The 27,527-nt window shown below is 33.4% G+C and overlaps 2 protein-coding genes across 2 annotated transcripts; one reads left to right on the top strand and one right to left on the bottom strand.

Annotated features, from left to right (window-relative positions):
- The first annotated feature begins 7,280 nt into the window (after positions 1-7,280).
- LOC124541065 (gustatory receptor for sugar taste 64e-like) lies at positions 7,281-16,264 on the top strand. Its single transcript, XM_047118884.1, has 11 exons — positions 7,281-7,329; positions 8,620-8,779; positions 9,462-9,586; positions 10,451-10,630; positions 12,344-12,489; positions 12,763-12,885; positions 13,733-13,887; positions 14,592-14,636; positions 14,823-14,985; positions 15,477-15,566; positions 15,957-16,264. Exons 1-11 carry the CDS (start codon positions 7,281-7,283, stop codon positions 16,056-16,058), a joined length of 1,338 nt encoding a protein of 445 aa, XP_046974840.1. The 3' UTR covers positions 16,059-16,264.
- A 776-nt stretch (positions 16,265-17,040) lies between these two features.
- LOC124539530 (gustatory receptor for sugar taste 64a-like) lies at positions 17,041-22,887 on the bottom strand. Its single transcript, XM_047116879.1, has 8 exons — positions 22,715-22,887; positions 21,990-22,202; positions 21,552-21,656; positions 20,900-21,093; positions 19,088-19,251; positions 18,637-18,805; positions 17,888-17,977; positions 17,041-17,135 (listed from the first exon to the last, which is right to left on the bottom strand). The coding sequence occupies exons 1-8, from the start codon at positions 22,884-22,886 to the stop codon at positions 17,043-17,045; spliced, it is 1,200 nt and encodes a 399-aa protein (XP_046972835.1). The 5' UTR covers position 22,887; the 3' UTR covers positions 17,041-17,042.
- Between the last annotated feature and the right edge of the window lie 4,640 nt (positions 22,888-27,527).

Here is a 27,527-nt window from a genome sequence, read left to right as displayed (position 1 = left end):
AAACAAATTCTGTAGTATATTTAGTATCAGTATTGCACCCGTGCGAAGCCGGGGTGGGTAGCTAGTTGATTATAATATTCGACTATGATAATTACATAAACATAACCACATTACGGAAGGTGACTCAAATATCCAAATAACCTATAAATAAAAGATTCGACCGAGTATCGCTAACGTGCTCCTCAGAATTGTTCCGTTCCCTTCCGTTCCGTTACTTTGTCATGGATCCTGTGCTCAGAACCTTACCAAACTCTCACCAAATTACCCTTGAAGTATATATTTTATAATAAAAAAAGAATTATCAAAATTGGTTAACGTGATTTTCAGTTATTCACCTATTTGTCGCGCATATACATAATGCAAATTTAAGACTTATGTCGTTTTCACATGGATACCATCATCGGAAAAAAATATTAAAAAAATGGGACCCCACGGGAAGCACTACGTTTCAAACAAAAAAAAAAATTATCAAAATCGGTCCACCCAGTAAAAAGTTATGAGGTAACAAACATAAAAAAAAAAAAAAAAAAAAAAAAAATACAGACGAATTGATAACCTCCTCCTTTTGGAAGTCGGTTGAATAAATGAAATAATAGCAAAACCTGTGAAATAGGTTTTGAGATAGGGTACTTTCGGTGGTGAAAAATAAATTATGAAAGTTGATAAAACTTTAAATTTACATAATAATATAATTATTTACTCTGATTTTTAATCATAAAAGTACATTATTATTTTATTATACTGTATTAATTATACTATATAAGTAGTAATTTTAATTTTTTATGTCATTATTTGAGTTTGTATGTCACGTGACCTAATACACGAGCCGCCAGGTTGTAACGTAGCACTGATAAATACGTTCATTTCAGTGTTAAATTGTTAACAGCTAAACTATATGTTTCAACTTTAAGTTCAAGTATTTACAATTTTATTATAATATATTTTTAAAAAATCTTTTGAATAAACGTGAATTAAATTTGCAAGATTGTTATTCTTTCAATTGTAATCTATGGTAGTGACCACTTACCATCAGGTAGCTATTATGATCCGTCTACCTTTACATAAAAAATTATCATTGAAAATAATGTCATTAAAACAAACAGTATATAATTATAGCTTAGTAACAGACTGCAAATTTCCCAGTGCGGGAAAAGGCCTCCTCTTCCATTAAGGAGAGGGTTTGGAACATATTCCAACACGCTGTGCCAATGCGGGTTGGTGGAATGCATATGTGCCAGAATTTTGATGAAATTAGACAGATGTAAGTTTCCTCATGATGTTTTCCATCACCACGAGATGAATTATAAACACAAATTAACACATATATGTGGTGGTGCTTGCCTGGGTTTGAACCCGCAATCATCGGTTAAGTTGCACGTGTTCTAACCACTGGGCCATCTCAGCACTCAATATAGCTTAGCGAGTGCTTAGTAGAATGTAACTGAAAAAAAAAATAAGTTGAGAAATAAAGTATATTTCGATTTCAATAATCACAATTTCGAAATGTAAGACTACAATCATTATTAAGGACGCTTTTATTATTTAAATGAAAATCGACCAATATTATGATTAATATCAAAATGTACAAAACATTTCGATATTGAAAGCAATTTTGATTAATCGTAGTAGACGACGGATTGAATGGAGTTTTGATCACTGATAAAATGTTCCTTAAAGGTGTGAAACCACTAAACCATATAACACGGTGCTAGCACACGACTCCAAAAAAATGTTCTTAAATTTGTATTAATTATACCACTTTGATTACTAGACCCAATTCTAATCTATAGCGGTAATATTCCGATTATACCTTCAACTATCTATATTATTATAATAATATAATTATGAAAGTTACTCTCTCTGACTGTCGTTTTTTTGACCAAACCACTGAACCGAATTTGATGAAATTTTGGTATGAAGCAAACTTGAGCTCCAAGAAAGAACATGGGTTACTTTTTTGCCTAACACATGACAACCGACATCCTAAAACGCAAGCGAAGCGGCGGGCGACTACTAGTTCTTCATAAAAATTAACCTCAGCTCAGAAGGGTGAGTGAGCCAGTGTAACTACAGGCACAAGGGACATGACATCTTAGTTCCCAAGGTTGGTGGCACATTGACGATGTAAGGAATTGTAATATTTCTTACAGCGTCATTGTGTAGGGGTGATAGTGACCACTTACTATCAGGTGGCCCATATGCTCGTCGGCCAAACTATATCATAAAAAAAAGCTTATCCGACCTGACAAATTCTACTTACATCCATATGTATATCGGTGACGGTATCATACCGTCTTCCTAATCAAATCCATCTTCAAGTGAATCGTAATTGCATTGTTGCGTTTGTACGAAAACGGCTAATCGGAAATGTTTTTGTTTTGATTGAATTGGAACGCTGTTTCGCTACCGATCAACACCGTCACGGGCCAAGCACACAGCGCTACAAATTGTCGGCGAAATGTTGCTGGTGATATGGACATACGATTTTTATAATAAAATACTACAAAAAATTTTAACTTTGCCGTTTCATAAATTCAAATAATTTGTAAAAAATACATTGGTAAAGAATGCATATTATTCAGTATAATATTATACAGACGATAAAGAATGGATTCGATACTTGCTGACTTCCAGGCAGGACATTTTACATACATATATAATTGTATTTAACTAACATGGCTTTATTTTTTTAAATGTTGAAAAAGAGTAATAACTGCGTCTCTTGCTGGTTTATCCCGGCAGACATTCCAAACCGGTGGTAGTTTCACTTAATATTGTTGATAAATGACAAATCAAAAGGCTTTTAAAAGTCTACTTAAAAAAAAATACATTTTGATTTTGATTTTTGATTTTGGTTCTACAAAGGGCAGTCTAGTATCAAATGGCGATATCAAAAGTTTTCCTTTGGTTGTATTTATAGTGACCAATAACTTTATTTGTAAAAAAATTGAATTAAATTAATAAAAATATTAGCGTTGATCATATCCCATCCATATATGTATATCATTCAAAGATTTCGCTCAAAAAGCGTATCATTTTGAGCCACAACATTTCACGAAGAGATACGAAGTCAGTCTCACAAAACTGGCTCCGAAAACCACCCTCATATACTTCGTCTGTTCAATAAATAAAGGTTTTATGTCCACTGAGTTGCCCTATATGGCCAGTCCTTATCTTAACGACGAGACCACGAATACATGATATGCCATTAGCGACGTTTTCTCACTAGCAGCTTTGGATAGACGCCGAGTGACAAAAAAAAGAGTTTTTTTTCACACTAGTCGATCTCAATTTCTGATGTTTGCTCTTTCGAATCTGTAGTATTGTTTCTTTGATAAACCACAGGTTACTATAATGGTAACTGTATTAAATATATTAAAAAAAATTAATGTGCATATTTTGTTTAACATAATATCTTTTAATTAATCTTCTAAATGAGCCGATTTGGCCCAGTGGTTAGAACATCTTAACCGATGATTGCGGGTTCACCACAAACTGGAACACAACAATACCGCGTACTGTCGTTTAGCGGTAGAATATCTGATGAGTGGCTTGCACAAAGCCTTACCACCATTTATAATATATATGTATACATGGAATAAGAGTTATTTATGTCCTAACGATTTTCAGTAAACAATTGTCAATCAGCGTTATATTTTACATAAAATTTAACATTAAACCTATTAAACAAAATTTCGCAACGACCTTATTGCATATGTTCTAAAACTTGCAACTCATTCGAAATGTGTCTGACTTGCCAAAACAACTTTAATGAAAACATGTCACGATGATTTCACTAGTCTACACTTATTCAAAAGACGTACAAAATTTTACACTACAAACAAAACTGATCGGTTTTAATATGATACAAAGTGTGAAGTAATGGCGAAATCGCTGTGCCTAAATGTGCCTTATAAATCGTTTTCGAATTAAGTATCACAAACTACGATGTAAACAGTTGATAGTTCCTTGCCTTAGAATAAGAAATTGTTTGGAACTGTTATAACCATTTTTTTGCCCTTTTGTTTGCTTGATACGATATGTATCAAGTGAGAGTCTAATTGTTATTCTTGAAATTTGTTTGTATATTGTACTTTTATTTTATACAATAGTATATATTTTTTTCTATTTATAAGTGAGTTTTGAAGTTCTGTTCTTTATACACATAATATGTTACATATGACTTGTGTTTAAAGGAACATTATATCTATGCTAATATTATAAATGTGAAAATAAATCTGCCTGTTTGACTGCCTATCCTTCGCTTGTTTGTCTGTATCAATCTTTCCCAGCAAAATCACTAAATTGATTTTGATGAAATTTGGTACAAAGCAAACTTCAACCCTAAGGAAGAACTGCTTTTCTTTTTTTTTCGTATGCTTGATTATTGAAGGTCGTGCTTACCCTGAAATGCTTTTACCGATGTGTCGACTAGCTTCCTCCACACCACTCTGCCCGTTGCTTTTCTCAGGTCAGTCGGAATAATGAGTCCCGTTATATTTTGAATCTAGTCAGAACAACGGGTAGCGTAGGTACGGTACCACATGATCTCTTGCCTTCGATTTTCCCTGCTACAACCAGTTTATCCAGACTGTCTGCTTGTCTCCGGGCAATATGACCAAAATATCTTAGAGCTCGTTGGTAACATTTAGTGGATGGTCTGGTAGTTATCTTCAGTTGTTCGAGAATATACTTGTTGGTTCTTTTTGTTGTCCACAAGGAAGGAATATATGACGACAAACACCAACAACGCGAGCGAGACCGCGGTCGACAAGTAGTATTTTATTAATATGAACCTAACACTTTTTTCTGACACAATCGACGTACAATATACTCATAAGAAATTAAATACAATTGAATATTAATCCAGGCGACCGATAAAAACAATATTTTGATTTAAATGAAAACATTCGTGTGTCATTTCCGAAGCTTTCTGTTCTGGGTTCCCCCTTAGTAATACTCAGGTGTAGGATTTTAATTTAATTGTGCGAGAAGATAAATGGGTTTGTCTCGACGAGACGTAAACGGTAAGGACTGAGAATATTATTCGCCGCTTATAAACGTGACGTCTAAATAAATCAGGTAAAAATATATTTTTTTCGCGCTTTCATACGCGTCGATGTTTTTATTTCGTTTCAATATTAAAAGGGTTCAATACAAATTCATAGGATTAAAAATAACAATTTATTTTACATATATTTTTTTTGTTATTGATGGCCCAGTGGCTAGAACGCATGCATCTTAACCGATGAGTTCGGGTTCAAACCCAGGCAAGCACCACTATATACATATAAGTGTTTAATTTGTGTTTATAATTCATCTCGTGCTCGGCGGTGAAGGCAAATATCGAGAGGAAACCTGCATGTGTCTAATTTCATTGAAATTCAGTCACATGTGCATTCCACCAACCCGCATAGGAACAGCGTGGTGTAATATGTTCCAAACCCTCTCCTTAATGGGAGAGGGGCCTTAGCCCAACAGTGGGTAATTTACAGGCAATATAATAATATACATACAATACAATATTATGTTAATATAATAATATATTATATATTAACATCAATATATTGTATAAATATTTACATAATTATGTATGTACATATTATTTTGGATGAAAATTTGTGATAATAATAATAATAATCGGCCAAAGGTAGAAGGACGCCGAGTCTTAGTAAAATCTACTCAATAGTTGTTCAAAAGTTAGGTACTCAGTGTCCCTTCATGACTTCATGGTTCATAAGCTAATAATAAATAATATTAATCCCACTGCTGGGCTAAGGCCTTCTCTCTCTTTGTCTATACGATATTCGACCACGTTGCTCCAATGCCGGTTGGATTCACATGTGACAGAATTTCGTTGGAATTAGACACATGCAGGTTTCGTAACGATGTTTTCTTTTACTGCATAATATACTTTATCTGTAATAGATTCTAATCTCTACCGAAAAGTTAAGGCTTTTAATACAGTTGGCACCTTGGTATCAAAATTTAATAAAATATAAATTTGACCATTATACTCTATGCCTTTGTGTTTCTGATTACGCAGCCTCGCAAACAAAGCATTATTGTTCGGACTTAGTTTTAGAATATTTAGTGAATATTATCTTGTTTGTACAGACATTAAACGTTCAGATGGTGTGATAATACTTGGTGGAAGAGTTTTTGTAAGCCTTACACACACACACAACACTTATAAAATATTCTACCACCAAACACATATACTATTGTTATATTCCAATTTAAAGGCTAGTATTGCTTTTCTCATCCCAGTTATTAATTCATCAAACTATCAGCTGTTTTTTTTTTGTGATGTAAGTGATTCACCCCTCCTTAAATATTGACTATGTTTAACGTATCTTTCAAATTCCAGTTGATTTCGTAAACAGTTCTGTCGATGGCCCTAATCCACCCCCATACATCACCTCGTGAGTTAATTACCATAAATCCTTTATTAATCAATACAAATGTATTACAAGGAACACAGATTAAGGGGTTTATCGTTCCAAAGACGACGAGTAAATTATATGCCCAAAATAAGCAATAAATTAATTTATAAACAATATTATGAAAATAAACTTATTTTGAGCCAAATTTAAACTGACGGATAAACTGATAATCTAATACAGTAATCTTTACAGTAATGGAAGATAAATATTTTGCCTTTTTTCATTTGAAAAGTCTTTTATTAAAATAGTCTACGAAGATCCTTAATAATGAGGTATTATAAGTAATATACGGTTCAAGAATCATCCCTTAATGTGCCGTCATCCTTTGGACCTAGGATGTCGTGTCTCCCTAATTGCTCTGGTTCGCTCACCTATCAACCGTAGATAGTACCCAGACTTGCACGAAGCCTTAGCGAAAAAGATTTAATTCAATTGAAATGAAAAAGCAAATTGAAACCTGGAGATATTCGGCGTTTCTTACAAAAGAGCATTGCTGGTACTATATCAAAAAATCTATTGTAATTATATCACAACATACATTAGTAATTTATCGTCAATAAAGTTTGAACATTACTCGATTTCGCTCCAAGGTTGATAAGTTTGTAGCGTGGTAAAAACTTAATTTATAGTCTAATACAAATCGAGCTGGTAAATTTTAAATTAACCTATTATTTTTTAGTGTCAACATCATAATTGCTTCAATACTTAGAAACACAAACAACGTTCAACAGTAGTATTTTACTAACACGATACGAAAATAATAAACATGAAAAAATGATGGTTACGAGAAGCTTTATCAAATATAACGAAATATCGTCGTAGATTTCACACAGAATGCATTTTCCTAATATTCATAAATCTGGAAGAAACAAACAAGTGTCCTGTAAGTAAGAGTTTCTTTAATCGAATCTATTTAATTATAATTTCATTCTACTCAGTACGATTCATTGGTATATTTAAAAACAAATAAAGTTTAAAATTTCCCACTGCTGGGCTAAGGCCTCCTCTCCCATTAAGGGGAGAGTTTTGGAACATATTCTACCACGCTGTTCCAATGCGGGTTGGTGGAATGCACATATGGCAGAATTTGTGGAAATTTATGGGCTGTTACTTTACTTTTTTTAAAGTTTTATTTGAAAGTAGACAGTCACATAGACAAGCAGAAAAATTGTCATTTCAGGAAATTGAAACGTATGACATGTTTTGACTTATGCAGCGCCAATATTCATTAATCGGGACAAATAGGTCCTGCTCACCTTTGTCTATTTTTAGTAGCTCACTCGCCATTTAATCTAAAACACTATCCCAGTAAATATTATTTTCACTGAGATTCGACCATTACAGCTAATTCCAAGAACTAGTCAATGATATGAAAGATTTAGTGCACAAGCTAATGCGTATCGTAACGTGAGGTGCACTCTTCATTCATTCTCTCTAAAATTCCGACCAATCAATAAAAATAAACTTTATTCAAGTAGGCTCTTACAAGCACTTTTGAATCGTCATTTTACAATTAAGTGAAGCTACTAACAGTGCGGAAAGTAAATTCTACCAAGAAAAACCAGCAAGAAACTCCGTAGTTACACTTTTTCAACATTTAAAAAATACAAAGTCAAGTTAGTTAAATAAAATATGCGATATGGTCGCAATTCGATAAATAATAATCAGTTTCACAAGTATCGTCTTATATTTAAAATATGAAGTTGTATAACTCCAGTTGGTCCCAAGAAAACTTAATAATAACTGACAGACTGTTAGTTATTCAATCAATCGCCTATCTATTTGCTAGCTTTGAGTTTGTCAAAGTCAAAATCAAAAACCTTTAATCAAAATAGAAGTATTTACACTTCCTTATTGATCGTCGAAAATCTACTACCAGTTCGTAATATAATAATACCTCAGACCTGAGAAGAACCGGCGAAAGAAACTCAGCGATACATTTTTTTTATAATGTCATTTACAATATACAATAATAAACATATTCTTGTTGGCGATCATCTCATTCCCAAGGTGTACAGTCAACTAGAAAGTCATTAGTGCTGTAATATCCTTTAGCACACAAACGCTCTTTAACGATTCTTTTGAATTTTATAATTGAATATTGTTGTCATAAGACTCGTTACTGTTTTAGAAATTTAAGTCACATAAATTCTAGCGATTATATTTTCATCAGTTTCAGTGAAAGCAACAAAGAATACTTTTCCATCAGAGGGACAATATAAAGGACAACGAGCAACATTCCAAAGGGCCATGCGGTTGACCCTTATTGTGGGACAATGCTTTGGCCTAAATCCTGTACTGGGAATTTGTGATACCGATTCTTCAAAACTAAGGTTTGTGAAATTTTGCATACTAAAATCTTTTTGTAAATTGGCACTAAAATTATGTTAAATAATTAGTTCTAGACACAATTTTCCATTGCAGGTTTTCTGGTAGGTAGGTAGGTAGTATTGGTCTGGATTTAGGCCCATATGTTAAGTAATTTACAACCGGTTCAAATGTGAAGTGTTTTAGTCCCTGAACGATTTTAGTTTAAAATATTGAGCTTTTGACATTTAAAACCGTACGACTTAACCCTTTCTGTTATAATCATTAGCAGCTCATTAAGTAGAGCTACATTTTGTTCATTAAAGTTAATTTTCTTCATATTTAAACCGTTATCTCTTACGTCCTTAACCTAAATTTCTCCAGTAAGTTTTTAAAAAGTACTTGATAAAAAGTAGGGCTTTGTGCAAGCCCATCTGGGTTGGTACAATCCACTCATCAGATATTCTACCGCCAAACGGTACACAGTATTGTTGTGTCCCGGTTTGAAGGATGACCGAGCCAGTGTAACTACAGGCATAAAGGACATAGCATCAGGTGGTAGTAACCATTTACTATCAGGTGGCCCATATGCCCATTCACTATCACATACCATAGAAAATGACAGATTTTGTAGATTAATGATCTTTTTTTATTTTTATTTAAATATATATTTGTGAACATAACGTTTAAGGTATGTTCTAATTACAGGTTTACATACTGTTCAGGGCGCTGTGTTTACGCTTTAGTAGCGATTTTCGGCCAGACTGTTTTCTTAAACTGTTTCTTTTTGATCAAATATTTTAACGAATCTGGCACTTCCGTGACTTCAAATTGTAAGTTAATTAATATTGCTATATAAACATTAAAACAACACAATATTCACAATTCTTATAAGCAAAAAAAAACATATACGTTCTCAGATTTTAAGACAAGAGGACCTAAGATCTCCATCTTAGGTACTCTTGTCTTAAAGAAACTGAAGCGAATACAAATTTCCGGTAAACGAAAAGGCTTTTTGACAATACGTCAAAAATACTGACATTTTAATTATTCATAAACTTCAGTATAATGTTCCAATCGCTCTGTTTGTCATTTGTTTTATAGTATGAGAATTTTTTTGGGTAGGTACCACCCACTCATCAGTTATTCTACCGCCAAATAAAAGTACTCAGTATTGTTGTGTTCCGGTTTCAAGGGTGAGTGAGCCAGAGTAACTACAGGCACAAAGGACATAACATCTTAGTTCCCAAGGTTGGTGGCATATTGACGATGTAAAGAATAGTTAATATTTCTTACAGCGTCATTGTCTATGGGTGATGGTGCTCACTAACCATCAGGTGGCCCATATGCTCGTCCGCCAACCTATACCATAAAAAAAAGTATATTATAAGTCAATCAACCTAACTAACCCAACAACCTAACCCAATTGTAGGAGTAATTAAATAATATACTAACAAATAACTACTCGTAACATTGGTGAGTTTTGGTTTGAAAGTTAAGTGAGCCAGAATTATTACAAGTATGACATGACATCTTTGCGTTACGGGGTTTGTGGGGCATTTCAGCTATTTCAATCATTGTTCATAATAGTAATGAGGTACCATTATTGTCCGCCTAAAAAATTGGCACCTGACGGTAGTAACGTGAGCAGAACAAGTTAATCCAAATTAAAATTTAATTTCAATTTTATATTCCAGCTACTTTGGTGTTTTATGTATCTAATACCATAACCACGATTCTATTCTTGCGTATGGCGAAAAAATGGCCCAAACTGTGCCAGTACATAATGAAGATTGAGGCTGCTGACCCTGTCATTGATACAACGCTTGTGAGAAAATGCAACGTGTCTTGCATTGTGATTCTAATCATGTCTATTTGTGAGTTTGTTTATCATAACATAGTATAAAACACTTTGTTGTCGCTTACCGCTGTCTGCCCCTATATATAATATGTTTAGGACTTTAAAATTACGTAACGGATCTTTAAGTCGTTTTTTTAATATATAGAGTAATTCGAGCGGAAGATTTTTGTATGTATTACAGGGGCAATATAGTAAAGAAACACTGATAATTTTAAAAAATACCTTCGTGATGTCGTAAATAAACAAATTCTGTTGTATATTTAGTCTCAGCACTGCACCCGCGTGAAGCTCAGGCGGGTCGTTATTATATAAACATTTAATAAATTAATTTTCGCACAAAATTATTGATAACTCAACTTCCGATGAGTTTGACTGAATACTGAATATTTCTTTGTAATTTAATATGATGTTTTTGGGCACTAAATCTACAGTATAAAAATAAATTTGTTTCTAAGCGCAAATTTTGAGAACAGCTGAACCGATTTCGCTCAGAACATTCCTTGAAGTCCAAGGGTTTTTACGCAGAGACTTTAATTAAATGCCCAAAAACGTCTAAAAACGACACTTTTCGATAATTCTATGCAAACGATTCGTAATAATACTTGAAAGTCAATTTGAACTCTAACAACATAACATAAAGTTCAATTGTTAATGGAGAGGTTCTAAGGAGGAAAAACAATCGAGTGACGTTAGTATCATATGAATAGATCGATATGACACTTTAAAACATGTAATTTAAGTGAATGTTTTTGAAGACATTACAGATTTCAAATGTCAGGACATAGCGGTTTGTATTGTCTAATGACAAAAAATCTGTGAACGTTGTAAGACTTTATGTAGTGGTAGTAGTAGACTTTCGAAAAGATTAGGGGTATTTTTATGAAATACCAGAAATATACTATTTGGACGACCTCCATGGTCGAATGGTGTGTACACCGGTTTTCATGGGTACGCCACTCCGAGGTCGCGGGTTCGATTCCTGGCCGAGTCGATGTAGATTACAATTACTTTTCTATGTTGTCTTGGATCTGGGTGTTTGTGGTACCGTCGTTACTTCTGATTTCCATAACACAAGTGCTTTAGCTACTTACATTGGGATCAGAGTAATGTATGTGATGTTGTCTCATATTTATACGATGCACGTTACTGAATAGCACATTATCTTGAGTTAGTTTTCAATATTTCACGTGAGATACGAGGTGAGTGCTCTCAGAATAGCACTAAAGCACTCACTACATTAGTCCATAACTGATATTTTATACCATTAGCAAAGTGATATTTATGAACTAATTCTTTGTATAAAATCGTTTATACTAATTTTGTATTTCCACTTTAACTGAAACTTGGAACATAGGTTTGTAAGGAAACTATAAGATGATGTTTACACCAACAGTTTGTAAATTTAACTACTGAGCTAAGACCTCCTCTACCTTTGAGGAGTAGATTCAGAACATATTCCACCACGCTCTTCCAATGCGGGTTGGTATATTCACATGTGACAGAATTTCGTTGAAATTATACACATGTAGGTTTCCTCATGATGTTTTCCGAGATGAATTATTAACACAAATTAAGTACATAATTCAGTGGTGCAGGCCTGGGTTTGAACCTGCATTCATCGGTTAAGATGTACGCGTTCTTACCAGTGGGCCATTTCGGCCATTTTGCTTTGTATGAATATAACATAAAATATCGAGAAGCATTTAATCAAAATAAATTTTCATTTTAGTGGAGCATGGACTTGCAGAATTAGCTGGTTTTGTTATGGCTTCGGACTGCCAACCCGGTAAAGTCTACGAGTCGTACATCGAACATAGTTTCCCCTGGATAAACTTGCACGTGGACTATACTTTTTCACTTGGCTTCATAACACAGGTCGAATATTATTCGCGTAATTATAATAGCTTTCACCCGCGTTGTTTCCATATTCACATTATCTTTATATCGAATTAGTTGTAATCTGTTCAATGGTTTACTCCGGAAGAGATAACGAACGGGCATACGGTTGCTTTTGCATTTAGTGCTTTATGGTATGGATTTACTGTATTTAAATTTCCACATTTTACGTGTCGAGCAAAGAGGTTAAAATGATTTAAGTATATATATATATTTTATTTTAATTTAAGTATATTTTTATTTGTATTTTAGATTCTCAATATTCTATGCACATTCAATTGGAATTTCGGAGATATTTTCATTATAACTATCAGTTTTTATTTGACGTCGAGACTGGAACAAGTTAATAAGAAAATCGCCGCTGTCAGAGGAAAGGTATGTTAAAGTTTTTCTCAAAATTAAACTATTTTCAATTACTCTTAACAATAAATTAAGATCTGAGGACTTAGTGCGACGTTTGAATAATAATTTGCGTGTACAATTTTTATACCATCGTGCGGAAGCCTACACATGTCAACTGCATTGCTGCCAGATTTGTGATCTTATTTTTATTCCATAGATATTGGTCGCATGGATGACCTGTCTTATGGTGAGTGGTCAGCTGCCCATAAAGATGACATTGTAGGCATTTTTAAATACACTGCAAACTTTAGGAAGTGAGATATTACGCCCCTGGTGCCTTAAATCTGGAACACAATAATTAGTATTATTGTGTTATACCTAATATTAAACTAACGGCCAAATCATGTTCACCTTACTTCAAGCCATGGAACATTTGCAGTCTGTTACTCTAGACTTCAATATAATAATCTCACTGGGCTTAAGGGGATACAATTTTTTTAAATTACATAATATCTTCCTTTTGTACAACAAAAATTTGCCACATGTATTTGCCACCGCTGGGCTAAGGGCTCCTTTCCCTTTGAGGAGATTTGGAAAGAGAGAGAGAGAGAGAGGTTTGGAATATATTCCACCACGCTATTCCAAGTCGGGTTGTCAGAATACACATGTGGCAGAATTTCTATGAAATTAGACACATGCAGGTTTCATAGACGATGTTTTTCTTCACCGCCGAGCACGAGATGAATTCTAAACACAAATTTGACACATGAATATTCAGTGGTGGTTGGCTGGGTTTGAACCAGCAATCATTGGTTAAGATGCACGCGTTATAACCACTGGGTCATCTCGCCTCTTGTAACATCATATAATTTAATTTCAGTATGTCCCAACAACATTCTGGCGAAGTGTTCGGGAGGATTACAACAGAGCGACTGATCTGGTGAGACGAGTGGACGAGGTGATCGGCAGCATAATATTTTTAGCATTTGCTAATAATCTCGTATTTATTTGTATGCAATTGTTGCATACGTTTGCGTGAGTATTTAAATAAAATATATTTATTTAATTTTATAATATCGCTCATTTACTTACACAACAGCATACAACAGAAGCCCTTTTTTGAACATATGTACGATCATACAACACAATTTGGAATTATGTCGTAATAATAATATAAAAAATATAAAATGAAAAGTTAACTAAGTAGAATACAGTCATTTGTTAAGGGTTGTTCGTTGGCAAAGTTAAGTCATTTCTTAAGACAATTTCCGAGAACGTATACCAATAACCTTTTAATAAAAATCTAAGTAAAAAGTTTTTAAGCCTATTTTCTTATAAAATCACGGGTTTATTTGACAAACCTTTTTAAAGCGTCTCTCTACTGTTGCCTGTATGTTAAAATATATAAATAGCCATTTACAATAATTAATAACATGAAATGCTTAAATATATAATATAAATAAAAAGTAAATCTCGTCCGCGTGGAATGGTGGCAAGAATGCTAGCAGCATAACCCCATTGAAACGCAATTCCGATCTTCTGGGCAAAAAGCTCTCCTGTCACCAGGGGAGGCAATGAGGCGAGGTGTTATAATTTTGATGAAGCTTTTTGCCCCACTACTCCAAGTATTTCGAAAACAAATGGGACAAAAGACATTTTGATCTATTTTTGCTTCAGGTTTTTATTGTTATTTTTAATTAGTATAGTACCATATAAATGTAGTGATATTTTTACTTCAGAAACGGAATAAAAGCTGTCCCGAGTTGTCATAATCCTGATAAAAGGTGAGATTAATAGTTTATTTTAAATAATTGAATGTAACAATAAATTTATGAGTAGGAATAGTACTGTAATAACTCATTTATAAATACTACTACTCTAGTTACTGGCCTTTATTTATTATTATTATTAAATTTACTAGTGACTAAAAATTAAGATTATTTTCATTTCCGTTTTATTTCAATTTTTAGGCCGTTACAAGGTTACGAACAATCGTTGTACTTCACGTATTCCTTCGTTTTCCTCGTATTGAGGTCATTGGCCGTTTCTCTCGTAGCGGCTCAAGTTCACACAGCAAGTCGCCAGCCAGCGTTCGCTTTGTACGAAGTGCCATCTGCTGTTTATTGTGTGGAGGTTTCTATATTTTTTTACATGACCTTTCTGATATTTTTTAATTGTACCCTACCAATAGTTTTAATTAACAGCCCTGTGTTATATATTCAAAACGTGTTGCTTATATGCGTTTTTGTATCATTTTATTGGTTATTAATGAAAAAAAAAATAATGGTATCTGCAAACAATTTTATAAATAAGTCGTAAGTTTAAGTTAATGGCTTCATACAATAGAAATTTATGTTTATCGTAAATCAATAATTTGATTGTTTAGGTGTTGGATATGTATCCAATCTACAATGTAATTTATTGCTAACTAAACAATTTTATCTGAAATTTCTAATAGAATAACTTCCTCCTAGATTCTCATTTCTCGCATTCTCATTTAAAAAAAATATTATTTAAATATGGAATGCGATGATTTATTATATTTACTAGAGAATAAGAGGAGGATAGGAATTAAAAAACTTAAAACATGTGTCATTATATGCAGGACTTTTTTTATATTTCAGGTTCAAAGATTTATTGAGCAGATCCACGGCGATACAGTTGCTCTGACTGGACTGCAATTCTTCAAAGTTAAACGAGGAATAGTTTTAGCCGTGAGAATGTTTTTTAATGTGTTCAATAATTAATTTCTGAACTATTTTTTTCTCAAAAATAATACAATCGTTGCCATCACAAAACGAGCGGCAGATGTGAATAACCTAAATGAGTAATTATTAAAACGAATAAATAATTATAATTATTTTATACAGCAACGAAATTAAATACTATAATATAGGTTTATATGTATATTATAGCGGGTGTGGAAAGGGACAAACGGGATAAGAGATTAACATGCCGCTTTCCATCACAATTTAAGGCATACTATTGGCCATAATAAAGTATATTTTTTTCAAGTTTTTTTAAAATATATTTGCAAATACATAGGAAAATAGATTGTTTTTTTGATGTCGGAAAAATGTCATATAACCTATTTTTTTCCTCAGATAGCCGGAACCATAGTCACTTACGAACTCGTTCTGCTCCAGTTCACTGGAATCACACCAACTGTCGCCCCGCTGCAAGATGACCTTGCTTACAAAAATTAAAAAAAAAGCACGTTCGGTCCTGTACATCTAAATTTTTCATCCATTATTAACTGCACCGGAATTCTGCCTTAAATTTATTTATTTCAGTGCTCTGTTATAAACCTGAGACATATCTAAATATTTAAATATAGAATGATAGACTGTTAACCTCTTTAATTGTACATTCTGTGTAAAAAAAAAAAAGAAAAACAGACACATTCAGCTCCACAGCCTTAAATAAAATGACGATTTAACCATAACAGTATTTATGTGTACTAATAAGAGCTCAATATATAATTGAAAATAATTCTTATCTACTTTAATTATTTCTTACAGCTAAATTTCCGTTTGTAAGACCTGGAATATATAGCTGTAACGATAACGCTTTTGCACGTTTTAACCTGCTAAATATCCTATATCATAGAACATAAAATGTGTATTACATTGCATTTTAATCACTAATTTACAAATGTAAGGAAATGTTTAATAATTGTCAGGCTGCACACGTAATTAATGTGTTTAGTTTTTCACATACGCGATTGCAAACTATTTGTTGTAAATGCAGTACTGGGTACGTGTCCCATAAATCGGGTAACAAGTGGTATCTAACTGTTATATTCTTGGTGTGGAGTATCCTTAGGAAGGAAGTACTATTGAGCTTTTTTTAAAGATATATTTTATCCGAAAAACTATTTTAAGCGAAAAACGATTATATCGCTATCGAGAACCTAAATTTAAATTGCTTTTAGCTTGATATTTTTATAGCAAAAATGCTCCCATCTACAAGTAAGCTAAGCTTATAGTTTTACGTGAAACTACAACTGAACTGGTATCAAATAAACAAGAGAAAGCCTACTATAAAAAATCTGTTAGTAAGCTATTGGCACTATAATCAATTGTAATATCAATTTAAAAAATAAAGAAATCCAATAAAAAGAAATAACTTTAATTATTCCCTTTTTTCAAATTAAAATAATTCAAATATTATGATCATAGTACTTCCAATCACGTGGTCATTGTTGAATTTGTTGGTACAACAGGCTCAGAGTCATCGTATTGAATTAACACCAAAACATACGTCACTACTGCACCCGCCATCTGAAAATGATTGTCTTGTAAGCAGTTTGTCTGTGAAATTTTAAGATAAAATTAGCGCCCTATCAGAAGAACATAAAACTTTGTCAAAGTAAATCGCAAATGGCATTACCCGATGAAGAAGCGTTAGCAAAGGAGTTCTCAAGACATAAATCTTTAGCAAAGAAGTTCTGAACAACAATTATCTGAATCTGACAAAGCCAATTTTAGAACATCATTTCAACATGCGACTACCATAATTATATCGTGTGATTTACTTTCACAACAACTAACTTTCCTTCCAAGCGTCTAGACCCAAAACTGATTCTACATTTAAAAATCTCTTAAATAATACAGTTATATACCACAGAAAAAAATCTACTTAAAAAAAACAAATGATAGTGAACATCAACGTGAGTTGGTTGTCACTACCGGGCGGACTGCGTGTGTCTCAGTTCCAAAAGATCGCATCAAATTCTCATCCCAAGCGGCCTATTTAGTATACTGTTTCTATCGAGGTTGGTTCTTGGCGAAATTGTGATCCAGCTTGGCAAAAATAACAGGCGAATGCACCAAAAATAGTTTTAATCAAAACAATAGAAAATATATACCAGAAACAACAAAACGTCTGTGGAGGTTTGATTGCTTGAAAGAAAATAAACAATAATAAAAATAGCTCATACTGTTATTTATCGTTCGATGCTGAGAATATTTTTATTCATATTTTATTATTTACGGAAAAACTTATTATTAAAACTATTCCGTTTTGATCTTACCTGCAATACAAAAGTTCTGTTTAAATAGAAAAATCCCATCCCAGTTAAGGCAACATAATCCCTGCTTAGTTGTTTCTGAAGTCTTTCTATCTGGAATCATTAAGCTTTATTTTAAAAATGACATTTTGAGAATATTGAAGATGACCTCATTTGTATCTGAGCAGGGTAAGGTTGTAAAAAGTCGTAGAATATACGAAAACTTGCTGATTCTAATTCCAAATTAATGATCCAACGTTTGAGGATGGAGAGGTACACAACACCCTAGTTCGAATAACATAGTTACCAGGTTATTGACATTTATTTTATCCTTATGGGCTTATATATAAGGCTTTAGATATCGAGTTAAACGATTAAATTTCAGACACTCAAATATAATTTAGAAATATAAATAAAATACTATATCTCGAAAAATCATTAATAATACATTTTCTCTGTATTACGCTCAACACGTGACAGAAGTACAGGGTAGTGAGTGATCGGTTCAGATTTTTTTAGAAACATATGAGTATGAAGCTGTCGCTTTCTTTTGTAAGGAGTCCTCATGGTAACTAGTCTGTACTGCCAAGAGTCCATCTTCATTTCATATAATTAAACTGGCTCATTTACTATGAGTGGGTGGGTACCTATCCAGTCGGCCTGCACTGAGCTCTCCCAGCAAGGTTTCTCGAAATTATATATAGTTACCCCAAATCAACTGAAAACCTTTTTTAACAAGGTATATAAAAAATGGCATAAATAAAATAAACTACCTCTACGTTATAATACTGAGCAGAACTTTCATATAAATATGGTAAAGCCAATGTCGAAGCTTTGTTGACTTCGGCTGCAGCCAGCACAGTGTAACCGGTTCGAATACAGACCCAAGTCAAAGATACGGCATGATATATTTGATTTACTGATACAGCTGGACCGCTGGGTCTGAAAGAAAAATAAACAGATAACGAAAAATGTCACACAACTTTCCTACAGTTTCAAAAGAAATTACAAACAAATATGCCGATTATACAAAATATCTACAGGGGTTTTGTTTGCTATAGTTGGCAACAATTTTTTTTTGGTTTATAATGGAACGTTTTTTTATTCTATTCTTGTCGATGATATGAGTCTGCTTTTTCAATTCGTTCCCAAGAATTTATTGCAGCTGTCATTTTCATAATTAGTCATACCATCTTTTTACAAAATACGTAAAAAAGGACTCACGCGATATGCAAAAACAATTGTAAGCAAATAAAATAAAAATTGAAAAAAGCCGACATCAGAATCAGTGTTCCCAGTGAGTTGTCAACTTTTCTCACCAACATCGCCTGTTTCACATACGCTTCTCTAATTTTCCGCCACATATACACCTTCAAGAATTCTGCATCCTGAAATTTAATCAATATCACTATACGTCGTCGTCGACTATATGACGTTTTAGTAACAGCGCAATCCAAACCAAACATTACGATTCGAACCCAGGCAAGACCAAACCATTGAAATTTCATGGAGAGCATTTCATGTGTTTATAGGTCATTTTTACCCAGCAGTGAAGCCAAGGTATGAAGATTTTTTTATGGGCTCGATGAATTTCTACCACTTTTTCCATGCATCCATAATGTAGACATTGGAACAGCGAGTTAAATAAGCTGCATATATTCTCCTAAAGAGTTTAAAGCCTTTAGTTAATAGTAAATGAGTATTCGCTCTTGATCGTTGCTTTACAATTTTGTTTTATTTAATGCAAAATTCCATTTAATTTGAAATTAAAAAATTATTATTATTATTATTATAAAAACTTTATTGCACTCAATATCATATAAAATAACAGTAAATATAACTTGATTAGATAAAGAAAATTGACAGCAAGGGCGGCCTTATCACTAAAAGCGATCTCTTTCAGGCAACCCAACAGATGAGGACAACATATTCTGTAAAGAGGGTAGTGCATAATTATATTATGATGCATACATATATAATGGATATTTGATTTAATATAAAATTACATATAAGGAAAACGTAAAATAAACATACATGCAAATACCTGTACATACATACATATATATATACATACATACATATATACATACATACCTATATATCTACATAAATACATATATACCTACCTACATACATACATATAAATATAAAAAAAGAGTAGTTACGAAGACATATAATGATGTTTGACTCGACTTTTAAATATATTTAAGGACTGTGACATCCTAATGTCATGTGGGAGCGCATTCCATAATTTAATCGATCTGACAGTAAATGAATCATTATAACAGTGTGAGTGGCTGAGAGGCAGCTGTAGTTTGTTGTCCGATAGAGAACGAAGATTGAGATGAAGAGAAGAATTAGAGCCAAGAAAGGAAAAGCGTTCTTTGAGGTAAGTTGGAGTTTGGGGAAAGAAGAGAATAGTGTAAAGGAGAGAAAGGGCGTGCAAATTACGTTTTTGTCTGACTGTCAGCCATCCAAGTCGGGTACGATATTCGGAGATGTGGTCGAACTTTTTCAATCCAAAAATGAACCGTATGCACATGTTTTGCAACCTTTCAAGCTTGTCAAGTAGCTCCTCGGATAGACCTAAGTAGCATACATCTGCGTAGTCTAGGATGGGAAGAAGAAGTGCATTCGAAAGAGAAATTTTAGTTTTGATTGGCAACAACTTCTTCCATCTTCTTAATGAGCCGAAAGCTGCAAACATTTTCCGACTTAGACTTGACACTTGCGCTGCCCAAGAAAATTTGTCATCTATTATAAGACCTAAGTTAGTGACAATGTTATTATTAATCAAAGTTGTACCGTCAAACACTACGGGAGGAACATTAACTTGATTAAGTTTCGCAAGCTGTTTTGGATTGCCAACTATAGCTAACTGTGATTTACTGGCATTTAACGATAAACCATATGACTTGCTCCACTCACTAATCGATTGAAGGTTATTATTCATAACATCGATAGCATTAGCGATGTTCTCAACATTCACATTCACAACAATTAAAAAATATGAATTAATTCATTGTTCTCGCTTACATTGTTTACTTTATCCCATTTTTCCTCTTTATTGTTTTTAGTCGTGACTATTTTAACACCTTCATTTAGTCTTTGATATCTTGCCGATAAGCCCATGCTAGTTAAAATAATTATTAGGTCTTGTAAGTTCCACAGAACTGTTGCTATTATACTCGTGATAAAGACCAAAACCGCAATCCAGTCTGAATATTCGTCTGTGAATTTGTAAGTTATCAAAGTTAAATATAACTTCAACACATTTTACTTGAAAGCCGAGTTAATATTTCTTACGGTGTCTACGTCTATTGGCGATAGTATCCATTTGAAATGCAATATATGGTATTACTTACCTCAAGGTCTGTAAATAATAATTTATTTAGAACTTGTACCAATTTCCAAAAAAACTAGATCTGGATCATTAACCAGTGATTTAATTAGCTCCAAATACATTTCCCCGAGAGAGCCACATAATTCTCAGCCTTAGAACATTTACAGTCATTAAAATTAAAATAACATTTGTAAACTTTACCTATGACAAAAGACAGTCGCAGTAGAATTTGGCTATAACTTTCGTGAGAATAATTTAATAATTTCCGAGATGTTTCTATGTTTAAATCTACTAATGTAAGCTAGATATTGCATTTTAAATATCGAATAACCTACTAAAACTCACGTTCTAAAATTAAAAATCCATGAGATTTTAAAACGAACGTTCGAAAACACAGCGACAGTTGGCAATTGAAATCAAATGCCGATATCATATCCAGAAGATGTTCAACTGAAAAAAACTGAAATTATATTATCTTGAAAGCAATATCATACGAAGAGATTTTCTGCATAGCAGTTATTTTTAAGGGAGACTAATTAACTTGAAAACTAGGAAAGAAGAAAGATGAGGAAAAACTAATCAAAACTGACAGGTGATCAAACATAAAAAAAAGTTCCTTACTCTTACATTTTAGGCATATTCTAGCAATGAGATGGAGATTTCCCCTACATGCAAACAAATAAATTTTACCTCCTTATAATTTAATAATAAAAAAAAACGTCGAGTTAGATTCGTTGATTACAATGATAAAATCAATTTTTATATATGGTCTAATATTCGTACCTGAAGAAAATGCAGCAACAAAGAAAACAGTTTTATACATTTTCGTTCTTATAGTCGTATCCTTTGGTACATATTGGATGCTTAAAGTCCATTCTAATGACGCCCAGTATTTAGAAATTTCCTTCCAAGAACAGGATAATCGCCAGCATTGTATCAAACATAACAACGATGCAGAATAAAACATCGTCCCTGCTAGTCTCGCGGTAACACTTCCTGGAATTAATTAAATATACATCAAAAGAGAGCCGAGATGGCCCAGTGGTTAGAGCGTTTACATCATAACTAATGAATGCGAGTTCAAACTCAGGCAAGCACCACTGAATTTGAACTTAACAATGAACCTGAACTTAACAATCACTCAAAGAAACGAAAAACGCCAATGGTTGTGAAACTGACTTCCATGGTATGGTATTATCTTCAGCGCGCTTTCGACAGACTCCTGAAGGCATCACTCGGGTCTAGGTTACGACAACTCATTAGCCGAATGAGGTCATAGAACTGTCTTACCGTCACTGAAATGCTTTAAGTGTTATCATTTTTATTTTGATTCCTTTCCGTGTTTACCTGTTTGTGAAGTGTAAATAAATATTGACTATGTGATCTTTGTATTATTTTTAGGATAACCCACTGTACACCTACATGATGTATATTAGTAGTGATAATGTCCCTCAGACATATAATAACTGGGTAAAAATGATATGTAAGGAATAATCTTATTTACATACTATGTCCACGCATATCGATGGCCCATCCAGCGAGTGCCTTCACAACCTTCCAAATAGCCTCTCCCTCTATGGATAAGAGGAGACATAACAGCACATATCCCCACAATTTCCACACAACTCCTTCAGATCCAGCGACTCCAACCCATCGAGACCAATGGATCATATTCGTCATTGTTTGCAGGTACTCCTGTAAAATTCAGATGATATGACATAAATCTGACATCGTATAACCCAAGATTATTTTGTGAACGTACTATAAATTGCCTAACGGCCAAAAAATGTCATCGGTGAAACATATACATACTAATTATTAATTAGAATTCAAAATAAGAACAGTAAAAGTTCTTTAAAATTTTTGGTTACCATACATCTAATTATTCCACTACCAAACAACAAAACTTTGTAATCTATTAATTACAGTCACAAAGTACGTAACGTATCTTTGATCACGCAGTGCACAACAGTTGCCTATCTTTCTACGTTATAAAAAAAAAAAAACTGAAAAATTATTATACAAAAGACAAACTGTAATACCAACTTTGAAATAGTTTTTATTTACAATAAAGATAGACGAACGGACAAATGAGCTACGTCATTATAAATAGTCACTAGCATCGTGTAAGAAATATTAACAATTCTTTATATCGCTAAAGCGCCACTAACCTTGGGAACTAGTATGTTATGTGCTTTGTGTTTGTTAAGTTGACACCCTCACGCTTCAAACCAAAACATAACAATACTCAATATTGCTGTTTACCGGTAGAATATTTGATGAGTAGTAGTAGTTGTACCTACTCAGACATTCTTGCATAAAAATCAACCAAGACAAAGTATGTCCATACTAATATTATAAATGTGAAAGTAACTTTGTCTGTTTCTCTTTCGCTATTAAGCCAATAAAGTGAATTTGCTTAATTTGGTATGAGGTTAATTTAAACTTCATGGAAGGACATAGGCTAGTTTTTCGCCCAACACATGATCCAAACCCCTAGAACACGAGCGCAGCTGCGGGCGATAACTAGTTATTAAATAAGGAAGTACTTACATCGTAAAAAGGCTGCTGTAGAAGTGTATTATCGTTTTGATTAATCTTTATCTTTTTATCTTTAGGCATTTGGAAAGTCCTGAATGCACTTAATTACCAAATCCGATGAACCTGACAATTATTTGTTTGATAACTCGTAAATGATTACGACGAAAAAGTAAATGTGAAATACTTAATAATATGTTTTGAATGAATTCGAACAGAATGTCCAATGTACTGCGCTTGTAATGTTTGTTTGAAAAGTATTATTATAGAGTTGAACCATTTACAGTGTCTGTTACATCACGCTAGCTTTAAATTAACGTCTTTAGACAATACAAAACTTTTAATTCGACTTTACTTCCGAGGTACGAGAAATAATAGTGTCCATTGGTTTTATTGATTTTATCTGGTTTAATATTTGTTTGATATTTCAATGAAAATATTTTATTTTGAACAGTCTTACAAAGTGTTAAAAAATCCCTTTCTTTATATTACCACTGGGGTCGTTGTCTTTGCCTAATATTAAATTTGCATGATATAAGAAATTTCGAAAAGGTGAATTTCGTCAAAACGAGAAATTTAAGTACCATATACGTATATCGGTAATCTAACAGTCCTGTATCTGTCCCAATATGTACTAATATTTTGAATGCGTAAAAGTAATTCTGTCTGTATGTAGCGCTTGCTGGTTGGTCAAGGCTAAACTACAAAACTGAATTTTATAAAATTTGCCCACTTACTTAGCCCACAGGACAGACATAGGATATTCATTTCACACTTTGAAGGTGTATATAAATATATAACTCTAAATTATATAAGTATTTATATGAACGTGATTTTAAAAAAACGCCATCTCTTTCCGATGTAAGAAATAAAAAGGGATAGCAAGTCTTTCCGTCGTGTTAAATTTCATAGCGGTACAATGAAACAATATTTAAAACATTTCGCAAAATTCGAACACAGTTTCGTATTCGACTCGTGTTAATGAGTTTGAAGCCATCGAAGTTCCATTAGCTGAAAGCGACCACGCGATATATCGTTTAGAAATTCAATCGTAAATTAAAACAATCAATAAACAAATACTGATCTATTGAAACTATTAGTTGATATTATCTTTTAATTTCTAGTATTTTGTTGTTACATTTCAGCACGATTTCATTTATAGAAAATGAAGTGAAATACAAAAGTAACTCATATAATGTTACAATCAGAGAAAGTAAATAAACTGTAATATCATCAAAGATTATATTATGATAATAGGTATATTTTATATACAAATAACAACCGCCTTACATATGTATATATATGCCACTTGATGGTAAGTAGTTCCGTTCGATATAAAACCAATAAGACACCAACCTCCGTAAGTAAGATGTTATGTTCCTTTTGCCTGTAGTTACCCTGGTTCCTTTAACCTTTCAACAACAACAACAACAGCCTAAATTCCCACTGCTGGGCTAAAAACCTCCTCTGACTTTTAGGAGAAGGTTTGGAACATATTCCACCACGCCGTTCCAATGAGGGTTGGTGGAATGCACATGTGGCAGGAATTCTATGAAATTTGTCACATGCAGGTTTCCTCACGATGTTTTCCTTCACCGCTGAGCACGTGAGCAAGACAAATTAAGCACATGAAACAGCGGTGCTTGCCTGGGTTTGAACAAGCAATCATCGGTTAAGATGCACGCGTTCTAACCACTGGGCCATCTCGACTGACAACCTTTCAACCCGAATACAATAATCCTAGGTACTGCTGTTTATCGGTTGAATATCTGGATGGTACCCAGACGGGCTAGCAGGAAGATCATCTACCAACTTGAATAAATAGATATGCGTAGTTCGGTGTGTTTCACCTTGTACGTACGAGCCACTGGTGAACCTTTATCAGCCTAACAAAGAATTCGATCTCAGGTCGAGGTCAATAACCGATGAAATAATAATAGTCTATTGCATTGTGTTTTCATATAAAGAATTTTTAACATATAATCGTACAACACTAATGGAAGCAATCATTATTTTTTTAGACAAAGATTGATAGATTTGAGGGATCAAATGATTGACAAGTATAATTACTCTTTGCGGCGCTCCATATCAAAATATTTTTAATTTTATCGTCGACTAGTCGATTTCAAATGAACTTTAGTTACCAAAAAGTAGAGTACCTAGTTCTTTATTTAGTCTATTAATTTACCTTATTTACATATTATAAAACAAAGTCGCTTACCGCTATCTGTCATGTATACTTAGATCTTTATAATTACACATCGGATTTAGATGCGGTTTTTTTCAATAGATATTTTATATGTATAAAATATGCACAATATAGTAGAGAAACACTGGTAATTTTAGAGGTTTCTAAAGATATGTCTACAAAATCTATGAACTTTGTATATGATGGCATTCTGTAGTACATTTTATATCAGTATTGCATGCGTGCGAATCCAGTCGGGTCGCTAGTATAGTAAAAAGGCGTAGAAGATGATAACGATATTCCTTTCTACGGAACGCATTATTTATATCAATACGATTATAATGATGATATTATTGGTCAGTGCGACTCCTATAACATGCCCACTTACTTTACGTAACTTTGTAATCAAGAACAAAGATGAATAGCCGATTTGGGTTCTATACCGGGTATCAGCAATCAATAACTGGGGCGCTGAAATTTATAAGGAAGCAGGCGGGGTTTAAAGGAGAGCTGAAGATCAAGTTCAATGGTTTTCCACGGGAGAGGTCTCTATTCAAAAGTCTGGTTGATTTTGTATGTAATTAGAGCGGACAACACAAGCCACTTACAATTATTAATCTATTCATTTTTTATTCTACAAAGCCGAGATGTCCCAGTGGTTAGAACGCGTGCATCTTAAACGATGATTGCGGGTTCAAACCCAGGCAAGAACCGCTGAATATTCATGTGCTTAATTTGTGTTTATTATTCATCTTGTGCTTGCTTGCTTATGTTAAGGCCGGTAAAGGAAAACATCGTGAAAAAACCTGCATGTGTCTTATTTTATAAAAAATCTGCCACATGTGTATTCCACCCACATTGGAACGGCGTGGTGGAATATGTCCTGAACCTTTTCCTCAAGGGGAGAGGAGACCTTAGCTCAGCAGTGGGAAATTTTCAGGCTGTTACTTTACTTTATTATATGTCTTTAAGGAGAGGGTTTGGAACATATTCCACCACGTTGTTCCAATGCGGGTTGGTAGAATGCACATGCGGCAGAATTTGGATGAAATTAGACACATGCAGCTTTCCTCACGGTGTTTTCTCTCACCGCCGAGCACGAGATGAATCACAAACACAAATTAAACACTTTTTTGTACCGTCATTTAACAACTATATATAGTAGTGCTTACCTGGGTATGAACCCGAAATCATAGGTTAAGATGCACGCGTTCTAACCATTGGGCCATCTCAGCTCCATAGATATACGAATACAGCAAAATATACAAAGAATAACTATAAAATTAAATCTAAATCTTATCTGTTATTAAATTTGATTATAATATGACTCAAAGCTGGGTCATGATAAGTGTATGAACTATATACCCTAATACTACAATAGATAGACAGCGGAAAGAAGCTGAAGATGTTATTCAAAACACTATATATATTATATATATACTATATATATTTTTCAAGCACTTTTGTACCGTCATTTAACAACTATATTAAGTGAAGCTACCACCGGTTTGGAAAGTAGATTCAACCGAGAAGAACCGACAAGAAAATGAATAGTTACTCTTTTTCAACATTTAAAAATACAGTCATGTTATATA

The sequence above is a fragment of the Vanessa cardui genome, chromosome 2 (assembly GCF_905220365.1).
Source record: "Vanessa cardui chromosome 2, ilVanCard2.1, whole genome shotgun sequence".
Taxonomy (NCBI): domain Eukaryota; kingdom Metazoa; phylum Arthropoda; class Insecta; order Lepidoptera; family Nymphalidae; genus Vanessa; species Vanessa cardui.
Note: the sequence above shows the minus strand (reverse complement) of the source record. Positions and strands in the feature narration are given on the sequence as shown.